General features: G+C 36.6%; 1 protein-coding gene across 1 annotated transcript; it reads left to right on the forward strand.

Moving 5' to 3' along the window:
- Positions 1-5,589: 5,589 nt before the first annotated feature.
- slc25a28 (solute carrier family 25 member 28) lies at positions 5,590-17,372 on the forward strand. Its single transcript, XM_084392277.1, has 4 exons — positions 5,590-6,128; positions 11,503-11,731; positions 14,000-14,056; positions 15,819-17,372. Exons 1-4 carry the CDS (start codon positions 5,763-5,765, stop codon positions 16,355-16,357), a joined length of 1,191 nt encoding a protein of 396 aa, XP_084248403.1. The 5' UTR covers positions 5,590-5,762; the 3' UTR covers positions 16,358-17,372.
- Positions 17,373-18,109: the final 737 nt, after the last annotated feature.

Raw genomic sequence — 18,109 nt, forward strand, 5'->3', positions numbered from 1 at the left:
AAATTTGAAAGAATGTTGGTAACCAGACAGTTTGACGGCACCAATTGACTTCCATAGTATTTTTCTTTTGCCGTCATCTGTTACCAACATTCTTCAGGATTTCTTCTTTTGTGTTCAACAGAAGAAAGAAACTCATACAGGGTTGGAACAACATGAGGGTGAGTAAGTAATGACAAACTTTTCATTTTTGGTTGAACTATCCCTTTAGTTTTGATTATAAGAAATGAGAGGTGAAATGGCATGCAAAAGAAACAACAACATTTTTTTTGATCAATTCACTTTTATACATAACTTTATATGCAACAATTCCATTTTATATATGATTTTATAAATTACCATGGGTGGCTACCACGGCTGTTTAATTTGAATTATAGCATACAATTATTTTTATTAAGTAAAAATATTTGTATTTAATATTTATTATTTTGTATGTTTATGTAATATTTATTATTTTAAATAAACATATAAATGGTTTATTTTTTAAATAAAATAGTAACCGCAAGGGTAAAATAGTAGTTCATTATTTAACATAATATGAACAAAATGATTTGGCAACGGGAATATCTTGGCATGTTGTGCAGAGGCATTCGTCCACTAAAAGCCTTAGCAGTTAAAAAAAGAGCTGAGATTTTCACAAAGCCACATTATTGTATTCCAGTAGGTGGCAGCAAAGTCTTTGAGATGTCAGGGGCAGGACTCTTGTCCTCAAGATCCTTAATTTAGAATTTAGATCATTTAGGCCTGGTTTCACAGACAGGGCTTAGATTAAGCCAGGATTAGGCCTTTGTTAAATTTGGACATTTAAGTAGCTTTTATAAACATGCTTTAGAAAAAGAAACATTACTGGTGTGCATCTTGAGACAAAACAATGACACTGAAATATTTTAATATATAAGTAAATTGCTTTGGGTTAAAACAGCTCAAACATGCATTTTAGTCTAGGACTAGGCTTAAGCCTTGTCTGTGAAACTGGGGTTTATTCTTACAGATAAGCCTAATCATACCTGAGCTATTTACACTGAGAATTTTTTTTTTGTTTTACTGCTTGAGCAAATTGCTTAATTAAAATGAGCTTAAGCAACACAATTGCTATACATTTTGTCCTAACTTAATTTGATTGTGTTCAATCCTCTTAAATATATGTACAATTTAAGTTTACTTAATCCGTTTGTGTTGGATTACATGAATGATTTGTGTTGCATTAACTGAAACTGGGCGGTAGTTTCCAGTATGCATTGCATATGCACTGTAAAAAGAAAATATGATCAGTAAGTTATGACAAGATATGTTTTTACATTACTTTAACTCATCAAAATTAAGCAATTTTCAACTTTTTTTTATTTATTTATACAAGATTCAATTAATTTTTTTAAGTCAGTTTGATGAATTCAAGTTGTAATGAATTAAACATCCAAGTTGATTGAACTTTTAAGGACACAACTTAAAAAAACAAACAATTACAGTGTGGTTGAATTAGGAGAGAATAAATGTTAAAAGTGTTATTTTATGTTGTTCTTTTTTTGAAAATGAGAAAAAGGGAAGACTTGATAGTGTGTAACTGTTTAATGTTCAATTACACTGATTAGAACCATTGAAATTACAGTGGGTTACCATTGTGGAGAAGAGTGGATCATTTTGTTAGACTGATTCAGTTACTTTCAATTGCTTTGGCTGAAGGAGCATGTAAATCTTAGCATTTAAGATGCTAATATGTGCTACTGCTGGTAAATAGTTAGCTATAGTCAATCAATCCAATTGTGTGTCCCTAAAATAAATGATATCTTAAAGGATGAATGAATATGAATACCTGAATCATGTCAGAAAGCCTTACTTAAATGGGTCGCTTAAAATGACTTCATTCCCTGATGTTGAAGTTACTTGAACAAATTATGTTTGTTTAACGTAACCCAGTTATGTGGAACCCGCTGACATAAAAAAGTTAATAAAAGCCAACATCATTTTATACTATGATTGAAGTATTAGTATTTCAATTCATGTAGGCTTAACACCTTACAATAAGGTTTCATTTGTTAACATATAGAACTAACAACGAACGATACTTCTAACATTTCTGAATCTTAATGTCATGTTCAACATTTACCAACAATACAGTTTTAAAATCAATCAGTTAACGCGCTAACATAAAGATTGCATTTTTATTAACTAACATTACCAGATTAATAATTGTTAGTGCATAATGTTAACAATAGAATAAAACCATATTGTAAAGTGTTGGCTGAGATTTACAGTTTCAGCATCAGCCTTTTATATTAATTCTTGTTCACTTGACATTTGAGACGTCATAGTTAATTGGAATACTGTCTCCTTCTATTATAAGACGCATCAGATAAAGATGCTTCAAGGCCATGCCATCAGAAGAATTAAGAAATGTTCTCGAGAAATCATCTTGACTGAAGAGCCCGTCTCTTCAGATCATAAGTGCTTCTTTCTCTATGCTAAACATCCTAAGAGATGACGCATCGACGTCATGCTGATGGGACTGCAGACAGCTTTCAGAGACACCTTTTAAAAAACAGGAGGTTTGTGGCTTTGTGCATTCCACTCAAGTAACAGAAGATAACCAAAGCTTAGGCCTTAAATGAATTAGAAACTCAATTCGAGCCTGTATGCTGTGTAATTGCTGTGACGCGGTATACGCAATATCATTGAACTTCTATTTGTTTTGCTTATGCTGTGAAAAACAACTCCTATTGATTCAGGTTCTCAGAAGGAAAAGGAATAAAGTAGCCCGCTATTAGACAATCTAGGGTTTCCCGACACCTCTATCATCGGGGAATTATGGTCAAGACTGAGAGATACTCTACAGGCACGCCGGCTTGGCTTTCCTTGAAGGAACACATCTGGTCAACACACAGTCAACGTTAATTTGATCAAGGCCAGGGAATTTTGTTCTTGTAAGCGAAAATTAACACTTCATTCCCTTCGTCGGCAGAAATCCTACACCGTGGGCTCGCGTCCGAAATGAAATTAGCTGAAAATGGTCCTGCTTTAAAGTATAATTAGCTCATTGTTAAGTAACCTTATTAATTTTCTTCCAAAGAGATGATTTTGAACCTTTGGGTCAAGATAATGATGATGTTTACTGTCGAGGCTCTGTACCGAAGGCCGATATGCTTTTTGTTATTTTTATTACGAGTGCTACAAAAAAGCTGGCATTCAAAATCTCATTATAAAGAATGCATGTAAGAATAACTATATAGATATCTAAAAATCATCTGCAAAAATGAGTAATGACATTCGGAGATGTTTTTTTGCTCTTTCGTCAAATTATTTTTTGTGTTATTCAAGAACGGTTTGACTAATCAACTTGAATTCCGTAACATTTTGTCAGCATGGTATGAAGATGATCTGAGCCAATTTTCGAGAAAATCAGATCAACGGTCTAGGAGTTTTTCCTGAAAATTCAGAACGGTGGAAAGCGATAGTTTAACCAAAAATGAAAATGTTGTCATCATTTTCTCACCCTTATGTTGTTCCAAACCTGTATGAATTGCTTTGTTCTGCTGAGCACAAAATATATATTTTAAAGAATGTTGGTTTTCAAACAGTTGACGGTAGACAAAAAACTATGGATGCCAATGGGGTCCATTAACTAGTTGGTTGACTAGTTGGCTTTATCCCTTAAAGCCGGTCTATGAGCCTGGCAGAACTATTATTTTTCACATCCCAAAACCCCTCGAAAACTATCAAAATAAAGACCAGCTAGGACCAGCAAGCCATCTTAAGATGGTTTATGTTAAGTACATTTCCTTAGTTTTTTGTTTATAACCTGACAATTGCTTTTCTGAAGCATGGGTGCAGCTCTTGTGAGTCAAATCTTTTCAATCAACCAGTCTGAACAATGAATCAGACTGAATCAGAAAACCGATGAAGAATCGATGAATCATCTAAAAGTATCAGAATTAACTTGACTGCATCACGGTTTTATTCATAAGAAACAGAGCTGATAAATACCTTTTAGCAAAGACATGTAAATTAATTTGAATATTGTTTATAGTAAATGCAAATTACATTTAGAGTCTAACTGAATTTTAAGAAATGAATCAGTGCTGCAACACAATAAACACCCTTTTTAATAATATAATTAAATACAATAGAAAAATGTGTCATCCCGGTGTAATAGTTTCTGGAAATTTCTGGGATAAATCTTGGCATTTTTGATGTTTATTAAGGCAGCTACAAAACAAGGTGGAAAAATATTCAGTTTTGACGGAGTTGACCTGTAAGCTGATGGAGTTGACAAGTGCTCACACAACTTTTATTTTATTTTTGCATATGGGGAAATAATCTATTGTTGTTTCATGATTTGATTTACATATATATTTTGCCTGATTTACATGCCTTATATACATGGCATCTTTACTGTCACCATGAATTGAATAAGAAAATTGATGATTCTTATTTTTATGGAATATTGCAGTTCTTATTACAAATATATAATTTGTACACATCTTTTTTTTTTTTTACAACCTGTCACTCACAAGATCACAGCAATAGCAAACCCTGATGCAATGGACTCAGAGAGCGAACATGCCAGTTTCCGACAGCTTAAGTCATGCAGGTCAGCACAAATAATATGTACGTAATTGATGCAGTTTAAAGACAAGCTACAGATCCTTTGGATTCTCAGTGGGAACATTTCTATTTCTGCTAGAGCAGCACATAATAATGCTTAACATTACACTCAACCATTCTTGTATATATGAGCTACTGAAGACCCAGAATGAGATGTAGGCCTACTGTATCGTAAGAAAAAAAAAAAAAAAAAACATTGGAAGGATTGTTGTATTAAATTAAATATTAGTTCAAAAATTTGTTGTTGTCTTAATTTGTTGTCTTGACAATCAGTTGTTGCTTAAGTTGACCTGAAGTTTTTGTCAACTCCCTCATTAACACCATCAGATGAAGGTTTCAATTAATTTTGAAAGAAATATTGTATTCTTTTTTTCATCTATTCTGTTAAAATATTAAAACATCAAGTGAACTACACGATATACGTCTGATTTACCTAAGAACATTGGTTATATATGTTTAAGATTAAGCAGAGATTTAAGGAATTTAGGAAGTGGATTGTTATTAATAACCCTAACCCAGAAAAAAAAAAAATGCAGAGAATGTATTTTTTCCACTTAGCACCTTTACTGAACACCAGATTACATAATTGAAGACTTTATGCTGTTGTTGGATGAATCAAATTAAAATAGCATTCTTTTTAATGCATCTGAAGGAGTTGACACAAATGAAGTTATGAAGTGAATTAATGTACATTTTTAGAACAAAAACTTTTTCAGAAAAACCTGTTCCCTTGAAAGGTTCATTAGCTGAGACCTGTCTACAAATATATCAGTTTATAGTTTATGCATTATTAAATAATAAAAAAAACTAACTTCTAAAACATGTTTTTTTTCCCTTATCTCAAGAATCAGTTAAATATATATATGGAATTTTTTTTTAATTTTTTTTTTTTATATATATATATATACTGCATGCGTATGTGTGTGTACCTAGCTGCTTTCGCTATGTTATGTCACTGCGCGCGTTCTGTTTTGAATGGCAACGGCTTCTACCAATCACAGAGCAGGACAGAGTGAGAGGGCGTTTCCGTTTCCCTCCGCGAGTCCGCGGCCTGTTCTGTCGGTCACCTCCTGCTGCGCAGTTCTCGCTGAACGAGACGCGTCCTCTCCCCGGTGCGCAGGCGGGAGAGGCCTGAACGAAACGCGTAAACATCGGGCGTGGGACGCATGATTTTAAAGGACAGGGTGCTGCAAATGGAAGCGGATGGTTTTGTGCGCAGGCGGCGGATGACAGCGGACACATCGGGCGGCGATGCCGCGGTGGCCGGAGCTTCCGCGGGCGCGGAGATACACTGGCTCGGCGGCAGGTTCTGGGGTGTTTCGGAAAGTCTCGTTGGCACTTTGACACCTCGGTTAGCAGCAGAACCGGAGCTTCATGTTGGACATGTCTATGGCTCCCAAGAGGCCACTGATCTCTCGGAACCGGACTATGAGGGTTTGCCCCAGGGCGCCTCCACCAGCACGCACATGTTGGCAGGAGCAGTGGCAGGAATCATGGAGCATTGCCTGATGTTCCCTATTGATTGTGTGAAGGTAAATAAATGAGAGATGAGAGTTTTATAAAGAATTAAAAAAAAGAAAAGAATTCATTAACAGGTCTGATGTGACCAGCAGGCCCTTGAAAGATCCAGCAAGGTCGAGTTAACGTTAGTTTCCCTGTGATCTCCTCTGTATTTTACAGACTACATACTTTTCAGACAGTCATTTCCCTCACGCCCTTTCTCAGATTTTAGTTTTTGTACTTTTAAACTTTACTACTGCACTTCACCGTCCTTGCGGTTATTAATGGTAATGCTCATTTGTAGTTCTGTAATCTCTTAAACATCAAGATCTGTCTGGACTAATCTGGTAATAACTAACTCAAGTCCCTAGTATGTAATTCCAGCAGCAACTTGCCTCTTTTTTTGTTTTGTTGTTGCAATATGATTGCGTCCTGTGGTTGGGAGTGTTTGTAGTACCTTTCTTTCAACGAGGTGTCATTATGAAACATGAACATGAGATTAGAAGGTCACACGTGGCTCCGCTCTTAAACCACATGACCATGTTGACGCTGCTCTGGGCTAGTGCGCATGCGCATTGATTCCGCTGTATTTTTAGTTCTAATATGGTCTGTATTTAGATAATTTTTGTCTTTTAAGTTAAAGGTTACCATAGAGACAGTACATTAACTAAATATATGTTTTTTTAAATATATGCACCACAGCAGATCTGTGATATGCTCTAGTTCTGTGACTAGACCAATATCAGAATGCATAGGGCTGGGTTTAAAAGTATCGATTTTAATAAATTCTGATTTTGATGATCCCATGTGGAATAGATTTTAAGCAGTTTTCATTTGATAAATGTACACAACTTTGTAGCGTGCCTCCCATTCAATACATCGCAGTAAGCTTAGTTAATTTTGCAACGAAACAAAGTCTCAGCTTTCAAATTCACAAAATTTCAACAATAAATATTGTGTGGCGCTCTTTAATGTGGCGTGGCAGATCGCTGTAGTAGAGTCTTAGTTCAAGCGGCAAACTGACCATCTCTTCCTCTTTACTACTAGTTATAGCATGAAATTAACTTGAATGAACAAGTTATAATCGCTCAGTCAGTCAATAAAATCAATAAAAAAAAATAAAAAACTTGTAAACAGTGTCACGCGACTTTACATTTACCTTGCAAAAGCCATTTATGTCTATAAACTTGGTAGTCAGCTAGAAAAATGAAGTCTATAGAGAAGCATTTTTATAAATGTAAGCATTATATATTCATTAGGCTATATTTTTACTTAACCTGTTCTAAAGTATATAGCTTAATGTTTGAAGAAATCTGTCATGAAAACAAGTTTTTATGACGGCCACCAATTAAATGGTTATAATTCAAAAAACTAATTGGAGAAGAAACATAATTATGTCATTAAATGTATTATTCTAACGTCGTTATTATACAATTTTCTTTTTCTTTTATATATAACTGTACCTGATATATAGGCCTATCTACATGAATCAAATTGAATCAAATCATGAAATCTGTGTCATTACCCAGCCCTAATTCCCCTGAACAGGACACTGTCATTTGTCACGTCATATCATATGTAATGGAAGCTGCTTTGCAGGAAAACTGTAAGGCTACATTCACACTGCGAGCCTTAGGGCTGAATTACGATTTATTTATTTTTTTGTATAGCAGTTGACGTTGTTTCAGATGTGCTCAATATCAGATTCCAGTGCGAAAAGATCATGGTCCCGGACTGACTGGGTGGGTTAAATCTGACTCCCATGAATTGTGATGAATGTTGATCTAGAGTGATGTAAAAGTTGGATGAATTCTGATTTGACTGTTCAGACTGAGGTCGCATTGCAAAACATCTGACCTGTTTCAGATTTAGGACCACTAAAGCCTTGTTCAGTCCAAATCCGATTTGTGTGCATATCCGATTGGAATCCGATCATATTTAGCAAGTATAAATGTAAAAAATATTTACGAATCTGTTTCGAGCTACAATCATATATGGTTTGAAATCTTTTTCAAATTCCATTTCTGGAAATCCATTTCAATCTGAGCACTCTAATGGGATTTAGCGTGGTTTGTCACTTTATCACGCCATGTAAAAGTCGTTGTTATAGTAAACATGCTGGAAGTCGCTGCAGAAACAAGGTTGTGTTGTCACAGAGTGCTGGTCTAGCAGAAAGTGATGTTTATATTGGAGACATGCTGAATTTTAAGACTGGCGGAGATGGCAGAAGGGAATAAAGCCGCGCATTCCAGCCTGCTATCTTTCTGCCACCGCCTCAGAAGACGTAGCAGTCCAGCGCGGGCGGCGACTACACATTGTCAATGTTGTAAATAAGACAACATCTGTATTGCACACCCCTCCACATGGCTGCTGTTGTTTTTGGCGTATACTAACGCAAGGTCATTGCTGTAGAAACCAATGCAGATATTCCGGAAAATGAAAGTGCCCCACGGGACATGCAAATCAGACCCAAACAGTTTCGATACGCAGTCAATAATTTAGACCAGGTACACAAATAATCAGATTTGGACTGACAGTCTGTAAACGTAGCCATATGGAAGTAGTCCTGAGATTTTATGTGGTTTTTGCCATTCACATTGTTAGGAAAAGCAGATATGAGTCACACATGAGCAACAAAACTCTAAAGAAGTTGCTTTGAGTGTTCAGCTGCTCTTGTCAGGATAATGTGAAGGGTTCTTTACAGACGAAGACACTTTATCATGTCATTTACAGCTGTTCTCTCCTAAATTAGCCAGTCCAGATTGTGAATCTAAAAAACACAGATCTGTTTTGCATATTTGAACATGTATTTTTTTTTTTTTTTAACCCTAAATATAAATATTTGCCATAGCCTACATGTTGGGCTTTTTTCCTCAAATTTTCATATGCTCAGAATGCCACAATGCTCCAACTGCCACACATTTTACAAAAATGTAAAATTCTCTTCATCTACCGATCCGAGATCACGTATTATGGTGCAGTCAGTTTTTAATATATCAATCTATCAAATCAAGTTCGCGCCACGTTTTTTCTTTTTCTAATTTTGAAACATGTTAGTAGTAAAATTGGTTGTAGTATTTTCCTGTTAAATTTTGTTTTGGTCTGTGTCTCTTTGCAAAACATGTAAATTCCAAGCTGAGGTTGATTCACACCAGTATGAGTCATTGGGGAAGGTAAACGTAGAAGGATTTACACTTGAGTCAAAGGTTAAGTTTAAATCACTGAACACACAGGGTCAGGGTGGCACACTGCACATTGGCCCTGTTTAGAGCAGAGACTTAGAACAAAGTGTAGAACGCCAAAGTAATATATATTATTTGCAAGTGCAGATGAAATTGGTTAGTTACTTTAATTTGTACAGATCTACTTTCTTTTTAAACCAATATTATGTATTCACCTTTTTTGAAAGTTGCTTTGTTTATCAAATGTGAGTTGTGAATTATTATTTTTTTTTGGATTATGCTTCACTATAATAGCAGAAAATTAATTAAAAAAAAAATTCAGTAATCACAAATGACTAAAACCGTGTGGAAGGGAATTCATTTTGAAAATGGACTTAATCTTAGTACGCTATTTCTTAATGGAAATGAAATAATTTCCTTTGTTGTAATAAAAGATCAGTTCTTTGTTTTGCAAGGTTTCACATCTAATCTCTGCACTTCAGTCTATTTTGCAATCCTGAGCATTTCAAGAGCAATCTTGGAACTTCCTGTCGGAGGTTGCAGTTCCTCACTCCCCTGTCATGAGGAACTGGTTTTAGATATGATTTACGCACATTTATTGGCAAATAGAATTATTTCCCGTGCCTTTTATAATGGAAGTACTGTTTATTCCTTACAGGTATAATACTACTCATGCAACCACTGTTGCCATCTCAAATTTCACCACATTGCAGCTGCTGCTTCTGAACTAATATTTTCAGCTACTCTAAATCTGACCTTGTCAATACAAACATGACTTTTGTGGTAGTCTAAAGTTCACAACGTAAACCTACTAAACGTGCATTACTGGCTGTTTCCAACATTTCGTTTTCTTCGTGTTGAAAGCCAGTGTTTCTCTTCAGTGTTTGTCATCTTCAGGCATTGATTTGCATCCATGTTTCTGATGTACATCAGGTGATACAGTAGCGCTGCAGGAAAAGAGGATTAGTTAGATTAAGTCCCTGTGTGACCTTATTGCTTCAAACTTCGGTTCTGATCTACAGATCCAATGACTCAGCATTGTAATGCATTGTTTGCAAGGCTGGATTCAATCATGTTTGTTTTATTTTTTGCGGTCTACAGGTTTTTTTGGTCTATTTTAAATTGATTTACATAAATGGTAAACCTTATACGTACTTAATTTAACTCACTTTTTTTTTTTTTTTTTTTGTGTTGGAGTGATATCACTTTTTTGCAGGCCTGAGATAATAAATAAAAAATAAATAAGGACATTTTGGGACACTTGCCCTCAGGGTCGTCGCTAGAAGGGAAGAAAGGTGGTGGCGATTATCGGGGCCCCTGGCTTTCGTGGGGCCCCCCGTGATTTCAACCGAAGGGGGAATACTCTCCCCCACTGGAATGCAATTCTAACCAAGGGGAATCACCACCAACCTATAAAATTATGCAAATCCTGCTGATTTAAATGTCAGCAAGGTAGTATGTGGCCTGATTTTAAACTCTGAATTGAATTAACAAAAAAAAGACAAGCAGTCAGTAATAAAATAAGGAGTAGCACAAATAAATAAAATAGAATAAAGATACAAATAGTTTTTTTTTTTTTTTTTTCATGTATGTCTAACAGTAGTATTGAAGTAATTAAATGTCTTTAAAATTTCTAAGGAATCAAATGTAAAATAATGTATGATCTTCCCTGAATAAACTAAATACACAATTAAGGTTACAAAAGTTAGTCATTCAAGAGCCGCACGTCATTAATGTCCTTCAAACAATAAAAGACTGAATAAAAAATCATAGACCGCTGCAGGATTATTAGGCTGCTGTCACTTTAAGACCGAATGCACGGATCCGATATACTGTTACACGTGCAGTTACACAACTGTTTGCATTCACTTACGACAAAACTGACTGTTTGTGTGCATACTCGTCAAGACGGTAATTTTGTACGTATACATTTGGCCTTGATAGAGTCCACCAAGGGATTGTAATAACATTGAAATTATTTATAAATTGTAGATGTATTATTTCGAGCTATTTTCGCAGATTAAATATATAATATATTGTATGATGTATGTATGAATACATCATATGATGTATGCTAAAAACTTTTTATTTTTGCGTGGGACAAATAAAGTATCAGCAGGTCTGAATTAAAAATCCACATTTCTAATATTTCTATATCCACGTTAAACTAATACGTTAATCTACATTCCGGGGCTTGTAAGTAAACAATTGTTCTTTGTTGCAGACACGCATGCAGAGCCTTCAGCCGGAGCCAGCTGCCCGCTACCGTAACGTGATGGACGCTCTGCGGCAAATCGTGAGGACAGAGGGAATCTGGAGGCCAATCAGGGGCCTGAATGTTACAGCTGTAGGGGCGGGGCCTGCCCACGCACTTTACTTCGCCTGTTATGAAAGGTTGAAAAAGGTCCTCAGTGATATCATCCATCCAGGAGCAAACAGTCATTTGGCGAACGGTACCAGTTTTCCCGCCCATCAGCACTGCTGATTTCCTCTTACCTGCACACCCACAATTCTAGACTGTTAGTTGGCATGCATTTCTACGTAGGGCAATCAGTAAACGTGTTAAGTTGAGCTCTTTTTTGCTCTTTCATAAGGCCTTTTCAAATTAACTGTATTCACATATTAGATGCATTGGTAGTGTCCATAGTAACTAAAGTTACTAAAGTAACTAAGGCCCTGTTTACACCTGGCATTAAGATGCATTTTGGTCGATCGGATCACAAGTGGACGACGTTAAATACAGGTGTAAAATGGGTCTAAAACTTTTTGAGGGAGCCGAAAGCGCATTCAACCGTAAACATTAAGGGAATAAACGTTATTGGAATTATCTGAAAAGCTAAACCTAATGTAATACGCAAGCTAACCTGACCTGCTGTATGTCCATATAATGAAAAGTGTTCATTATAAAGCTTAAATTATGCATAGTAATGGAACACTAGTTTATTGATAATTGATATTGATTTATATTTTATTATTGCATTTATCAAATTGTGTTGTAGTGGGTATTTAGACTTAGGATGCTTTCACACTAGCACTTTTGATGCACAGCCGACTGATGGTTTGGACCAGGCAATCGAACCAAGTGTGAAAGCATCCTTAGGGCCAGATTTACTAAACAGAGCAAATTAGCATGTGGCCGCAATCTAATAAAAGCACCAGTGGGAGTGGAAAGTTCTGCAGGTGATCTTCTGAGAGTGTGCAAATTCAGTCATGTCAGGTGCAAAATCTGTTAATTCACCCAAAAAAAACAAAACAAATTTGTCATCAGTACTCACTCTCATGTCGTTCCAAACCCATAAGACTTTCGTTCATCTTCGAAGTGCAAATGAAGAATTTTTTTTTTTAAAGATTGTAAAACTAATCTATATGAATCGAGCGGGTTAGTTGCAAATGTTCTGAAGAGACATGATGATCGCTTTATATGATGAACAGATAGAATTTAGGCTTTTATTCACATATAAACATTCATCAGCGAACATAAACAGAAGCTCAACCGTACTTAATGCGTGAGAAGAAACCTCATTGGTTCTTGCGAAAGCTCAAACGTGATGCGTAACACGAGAATGAACATCATTGGTTCTCACACGTCAAGCGAACATGCTTGAGCTTCCGTTAACCGCAACTGATTGATGAATTGATGAATGCTTATATGTGAATAAAAGCCTAAATTAAATCCGTTTATCACATAAAATGATTGAGTCTCTTCAGAAAATTTGGACTAAACCGCTCAATTTATATGGATTAGTTTTACAATTTCTTTATGAACTTTTTGAAGAGTCAAATGGTAGTTGCGTAGCTGTCAATGGAGGGACAGAAAACTCTCAGATTTCATCAAAAAGATCTTCATTTGTGTTCTGAAGATTTTTGGGTTTGGAATGACAAGAGTGGTAAATTTGGGTGAGTAAATGATGACCCTTTAATACATGCTTTTTGGGGGGGTGGTAAATAATGGTGAAAATACCAGAAAATTGACTACTGTAAACCTTAGTAAATCACATTGCATGATTCTTTTAAATACTCTCTGCCCATAAATGTAGCTGTCTGGCATGGAAACTCCTACATATTCAGTAAGGTCAAGCACAAGTATAACTGTGTCCACGGCTTTTCATCGCCTATCCCGACGGTAGTTTTTTTTTAACGGCAAAAGAGGCTTTGTGCCGCTCGCAAGCTGTTAGTAAATCTCGGCCTTAGACTCAACATTGCGGCGCTCATGGTAAAAGTCATTGTTGGTGTTGCTGTGTCTCTTTTCTTTCTCTTTCCTCCAGGTCAGGGTGAAAGGGTGGTAAGTAACTGCTGGCATATTACCGTTTACCAGTAGAATACACAGAAAAGGGATAAAAGTAATTTGGCATCATATTATTATTACTTTTGGATCATGTCCTGTTAGCATCTCTGCATTTTGATTGTATTCTCAGAAGTAGCAGCGGCAGTTTTTGCTTTTTACCGTAAAACAGACACGATGAGTGAAGTAATTGCCAGTATTCTGAACAAAAGACTCTTTCTTTCCTGACTCCACATTCCCCAGAGTTTATCCAGTCAATCCTTAATCTCTCTGTTAAATCATGGGGGGTATTTGGTGGCTGTTCAGGTTTTTTGAACAGTTTTTGTTTGACCGTGATCTGATCCATCTGTAGATCTGATTGTTGTATTTTGATTCCTGTGACTGTCCACTGTGTGCATGCCCTAATTTTGGTGCTAATGTCTGAGGGTCTGTGTTACAGGGACGGCTGGATGTGTTGCCACATTGCTTCATGATGCTGCCATGAATCCAGCTGAAGGTATATTAGCTTTAATCTTCACTTTATTTACTATTACACTTCACTTCTGTGGAAAAAGTCTTTAATATATACTGCCATTCAAAAGTTTGGGTCAGTAAGATTTTATTTTCTGGTAAGGTATACTTTTATTCTGTAAAGATGCATTAAAATTGTTCTAAAGACATTTATAATGTTGCAAAATATTTATATTTAAAATAAATACTGTTCTTTTGAACATCCTATTCATCAAAGATTCCTGAAAAACGGTTTCCACAAAAATATTAAGCAGCACAACTGTTTTTAATAATAATTTTATTAGAGATGCACCGATGTATTGCCCGGCGATATTTCTCGGCCGATTTTTATTTTATTTTATTTTGATCAATTTAAAAACCATCAGCTATAACATGAAATAGTTGTATAATGTCGGTTTCATAATACAACATTTTTCTCTGGGTAAAATACGTTTTTTTTTTCATGAAAGTTTATTCTTTGCACATGTTTTTAAGCCTTGTGAATTTAAATATTCAAGCGCAAGATAGTGTAAAAGAGCACTCAATTCCACTTAATTATGCTCATTTGATTAAACAAAAGACAAAAAAGCTCACTATTCTTAACCAATTAACTTTAATGTACATTTAATCTATAAAATGAATAATATATTACATTTGACTACTTAAGTTCTGTACCTGAAAAGCACTGTTTATTTCATATGCATCTTTGCTCTGTTGTATTTATGAATTTATGTTGGCCTTTTGAATGTTAAATGGATCCAATCCATGTTCAATTGAAATTATTTAACGATAAAGCAATAAACTAATATTAATATCTTAATGGATGCTAATTTAAAACATGATCAAAACACTAATCTACTTTAATGACAAAAGTTCAAATAAGTGACAAATATTGGATTCAGCCAATAGTTTGTTAAAATCGGTATTGACATATTTTCAAGACACTTTCAAAAACATTTAAAAATGACCCCAAACTTTTGAATGGTAGTATGTTTATTGTTCTACTTTGCATCTGTATCTAGTTTACATGGATACTTTTTTTACTTGAATGGGTCCTCTTATTTTTTTTTTATGTTGGATTTATTTCATGTCATGGCAATAACATTTTTGGGGCACATACCATGGTAGGAGAAAAAGATAAGATGCTTTCTGCAACCAGATGATGTAGCAAACTGTCCCATGCTAATTAGTAGGACTGCGACTGCTTATTTTGGTATTTAATCTGTATAAAAAAAAATTCTCCTCTAAAGAATGCACAAATTGTGCAGCAAACCTTAACCTCCCAGCCAGGAGGTGGCAGAAAAGATCTAAATTCACTACAAAAACTCTCTCTCTCTCTCTCTCCCTTAAAAAAAACACACATTTTCAAAAGACAGCCTTGTGAGAGCAGATTGGCCTTGCTCTAATTAACAGCTGTGCGATGTTGAAACGGTAGCATTAGCCGAAATCCCCCAGCGACCCGAGTCTCAGTCAGACCGCAGCGTCTGTTTCTGCACTCTCGAGGCTCAAGGTTAACAGCGCAGGTGCCAGACTAAGACCTTGCGTAGACACCTGCTCTCCTTCTGGTCTGTTCCCAGCAGACCGCTTGACTGTAGGTCACGCAGGAGGCTCGTTTGATCCGCTCGCGTCCGGATGAAACGGACATTTCTCCTTTGATGGGCCTTACTGTATTTCAATCACGACCTGACTTGTTCACGCACTTGATTAACGTCCCCCTTCCTGTCCTCTTTTGTTTCCTGTCTGGGCCGCGGCGACCTCCCCTTGTTCAGTGGTGAAGCAGAGGATGCAGATGTATAACTCGCCATACCGTGGCGTCCTGGACTGTATGCGCTGCGTGTGGCAGAGGGAGGGGATGTTGGCCTTTTATCGCAGTTACACTACGCAGCTCACCATGAATGTGCCCTTCCAGGCTTTGCACTTCATGACCTACGAATACCTGCAAGAGCTGTTGAACCCCCAAAGACAATACCACCCCTCGTCCCACATGGTGTCGGGCGCGCTGGCGGGCGCAATCGCCGCCGCCGCCACGACGCCACTGGACGTTTGCAAGACGCTGCTGAACACGCAGGAGTCTCTGGCTCTCGATTCTGTCAGCCAGGGCGGAAGACACATCTCAGGCCTCGGCCATGCCTTCCGGACTGTCTACAGGCTTGGCGGCCTGCCCGCTTACTTCAAAGGCGTTCAGGCCAGGGTCATATACCAGATGCCCTCGACCGCCATCAGCTGGTCCGTCTACGAGTTCTTCAAGTACATTATCACCAAACACCAGCACGAGAAGCGCAGGATCCAGAGGGACGGAGAGAAGTAACCGGCAAGAACCCTGGCATAACCAACCTGATAAGCACTCGAGCTGCGAATGGACTGATTTAATAAATGATACGCACATATAGAGTCGAAACACTCACGTCTGTTTACTTCTTTTCATTCAGCATTTAATACTTTCCTGTATAATTCAGCTAATAATCATGACCTAAGTTTTCACTGTGACAGCTCAAAAAAAAAACCCATCTTTGTGAGTCCCACAAGAGGGCATCAGAGGCCTCTTCAGACTTGATATGCTAATAAGGGGGCGGTCCTTTAAATGTGTGGGTGGGCATCAGAATCTCTAGACTTCTCCAATTCCTTTTTTTTTTCATCTAAACAGTACCCACAAGAGTAAACCTGAAACAATTTTTTTAATATACCCAGCCAAAACCAATGCGCACAATTGAAGACGTATCTGTACATTCAAATCGGGATTTTAAATGTCATTTAAATCATTGTTTATGGCAGAATGTAGACCTGTACAGTAATTTATTGCCTTCTCTGGATGAATAGCACTCAGAGGTTATGAAAGATATATGTTAGAGGTATTTTTGTAGTGTTTGGCTGTGGCATTTCGTCAGCACTTGTGGGAAATGCTCCTGCAGTTGTTCCAAAGTTTTGAGGCGGAGATCGCTGCCCCTCCACAACTTCTCGAAATAGTTTTGAGGTCTCTAGGGGACGCCCGCATAGATGAGCTTTAGAAAGACACACAGTCCTTTCTGCCCAGCATTAGTAATATCTAGTCAACAATGCCTTACACATGCAGATCACATGGCCTGAGCGTCATTTAAATCAGATTCTTTATCTATCGAGGTCCTTCAGAGTAATTACATGAATATGAATTGGTTTGAGTTATTTCCTGATGGACACTAGAATGTATTTTGGTTTGCTCTTAACTGAATTTGAGCTCTTGTTTTTGAAAGTTTTATTGACAGCAGTCTAACTGCCCCGTTCCATTTTGTTCCTCAGCTTCCAATAAATTCGCAGTGCAGGAAATTCCTTGGCATGCATAAAGCTGATGTCTGTGTGATTTCAATTATTTATATGTAAACTAATTTAAGTTGGGAGTTAAATGAATGTTCTGGGTTAACATGATTTATTACGTTTTTTTGACTGGTTTGTATATAAAAAACTGCACTCATTATATCATTCAGAAGTTTGGGGTTGGTATAATTTATGTTTTTGAAAGAAGTCTCTTATGCTCAACGAGGCTACATTTATTAGATGAAAAATACAGTAAAAATAGTTCTATTCTGAAATATTGCAAACTAAATGATTTTCTGTTTAAATATGTAATTTATTCCTTTATCCACATTATCTAATATACTGATTTGCTGCTCAAGAAACATGTATATCAAGAAGTATGTATAATGTAAAGAAGATATATAATATAAAACTGGTTAACATTAAGAAACATCCATCCACAGTGATTACAATGGTAAAACATTCATCTAGAACAGTATAGTCCCAGTTCTTAGATTAATTTGTACCATTTATTTCCAAGTGCATTACTGTATATGGCAACCCTTGATTTATTTTGTGCATTTTTTATACTTGTTTCATGTGTTAACATTCCTACTTGGATGCTCATAAGTTAGTCATTACCTCCTGAAAAGCTATCCAGTATATTTAGATACAAATGGCCTAATTCCTCTGTGTGGATTGTGGAATTCCTCTGCTGGTGTCCTCGGGAATGAAGGAGCAGCACCTCTTAAGCAGGAAGAGTTGAAAGATCTCTGTTGGTGGCAAATTCAGT

Source organism: Rutilus rutilus (genome assembly GCF_951802725.1).
Source record: "Rutilus rutilus genome assembly, chromosome: 20".
Lineage (NCBI taxonomy): Eukaryota > Metazoa > Chordata > Actinopteri > Cypriniformes > Leuciscidae > Rutilus > Rutilus rutilus.

Bases quoted from the DNA above. Each gene is read 5' to 3' on its own strand.
- slc25a28 (XM_084392277.1), top strand. From the start codon at position 5,763: ATGATTTTAAAGGACAGGGTGCTGCAAATGGAAGCGGATGGTTTTGTG. The intron at 11,732-13,999 runs GTACCAGTTTTC...TCTGTGTTACAG, and splicing joins AAACAGTCATTTGGCGAACG to GGACGGCTGGATGTGTTGCC. The intron at 14,057-15,818 runs GTATATTAGCTT...CCCCTTGTTCAG, and splicing joins TGCCATGAATCCAGCTGAAG to TGGTGAAGCAGAGGATGCAG.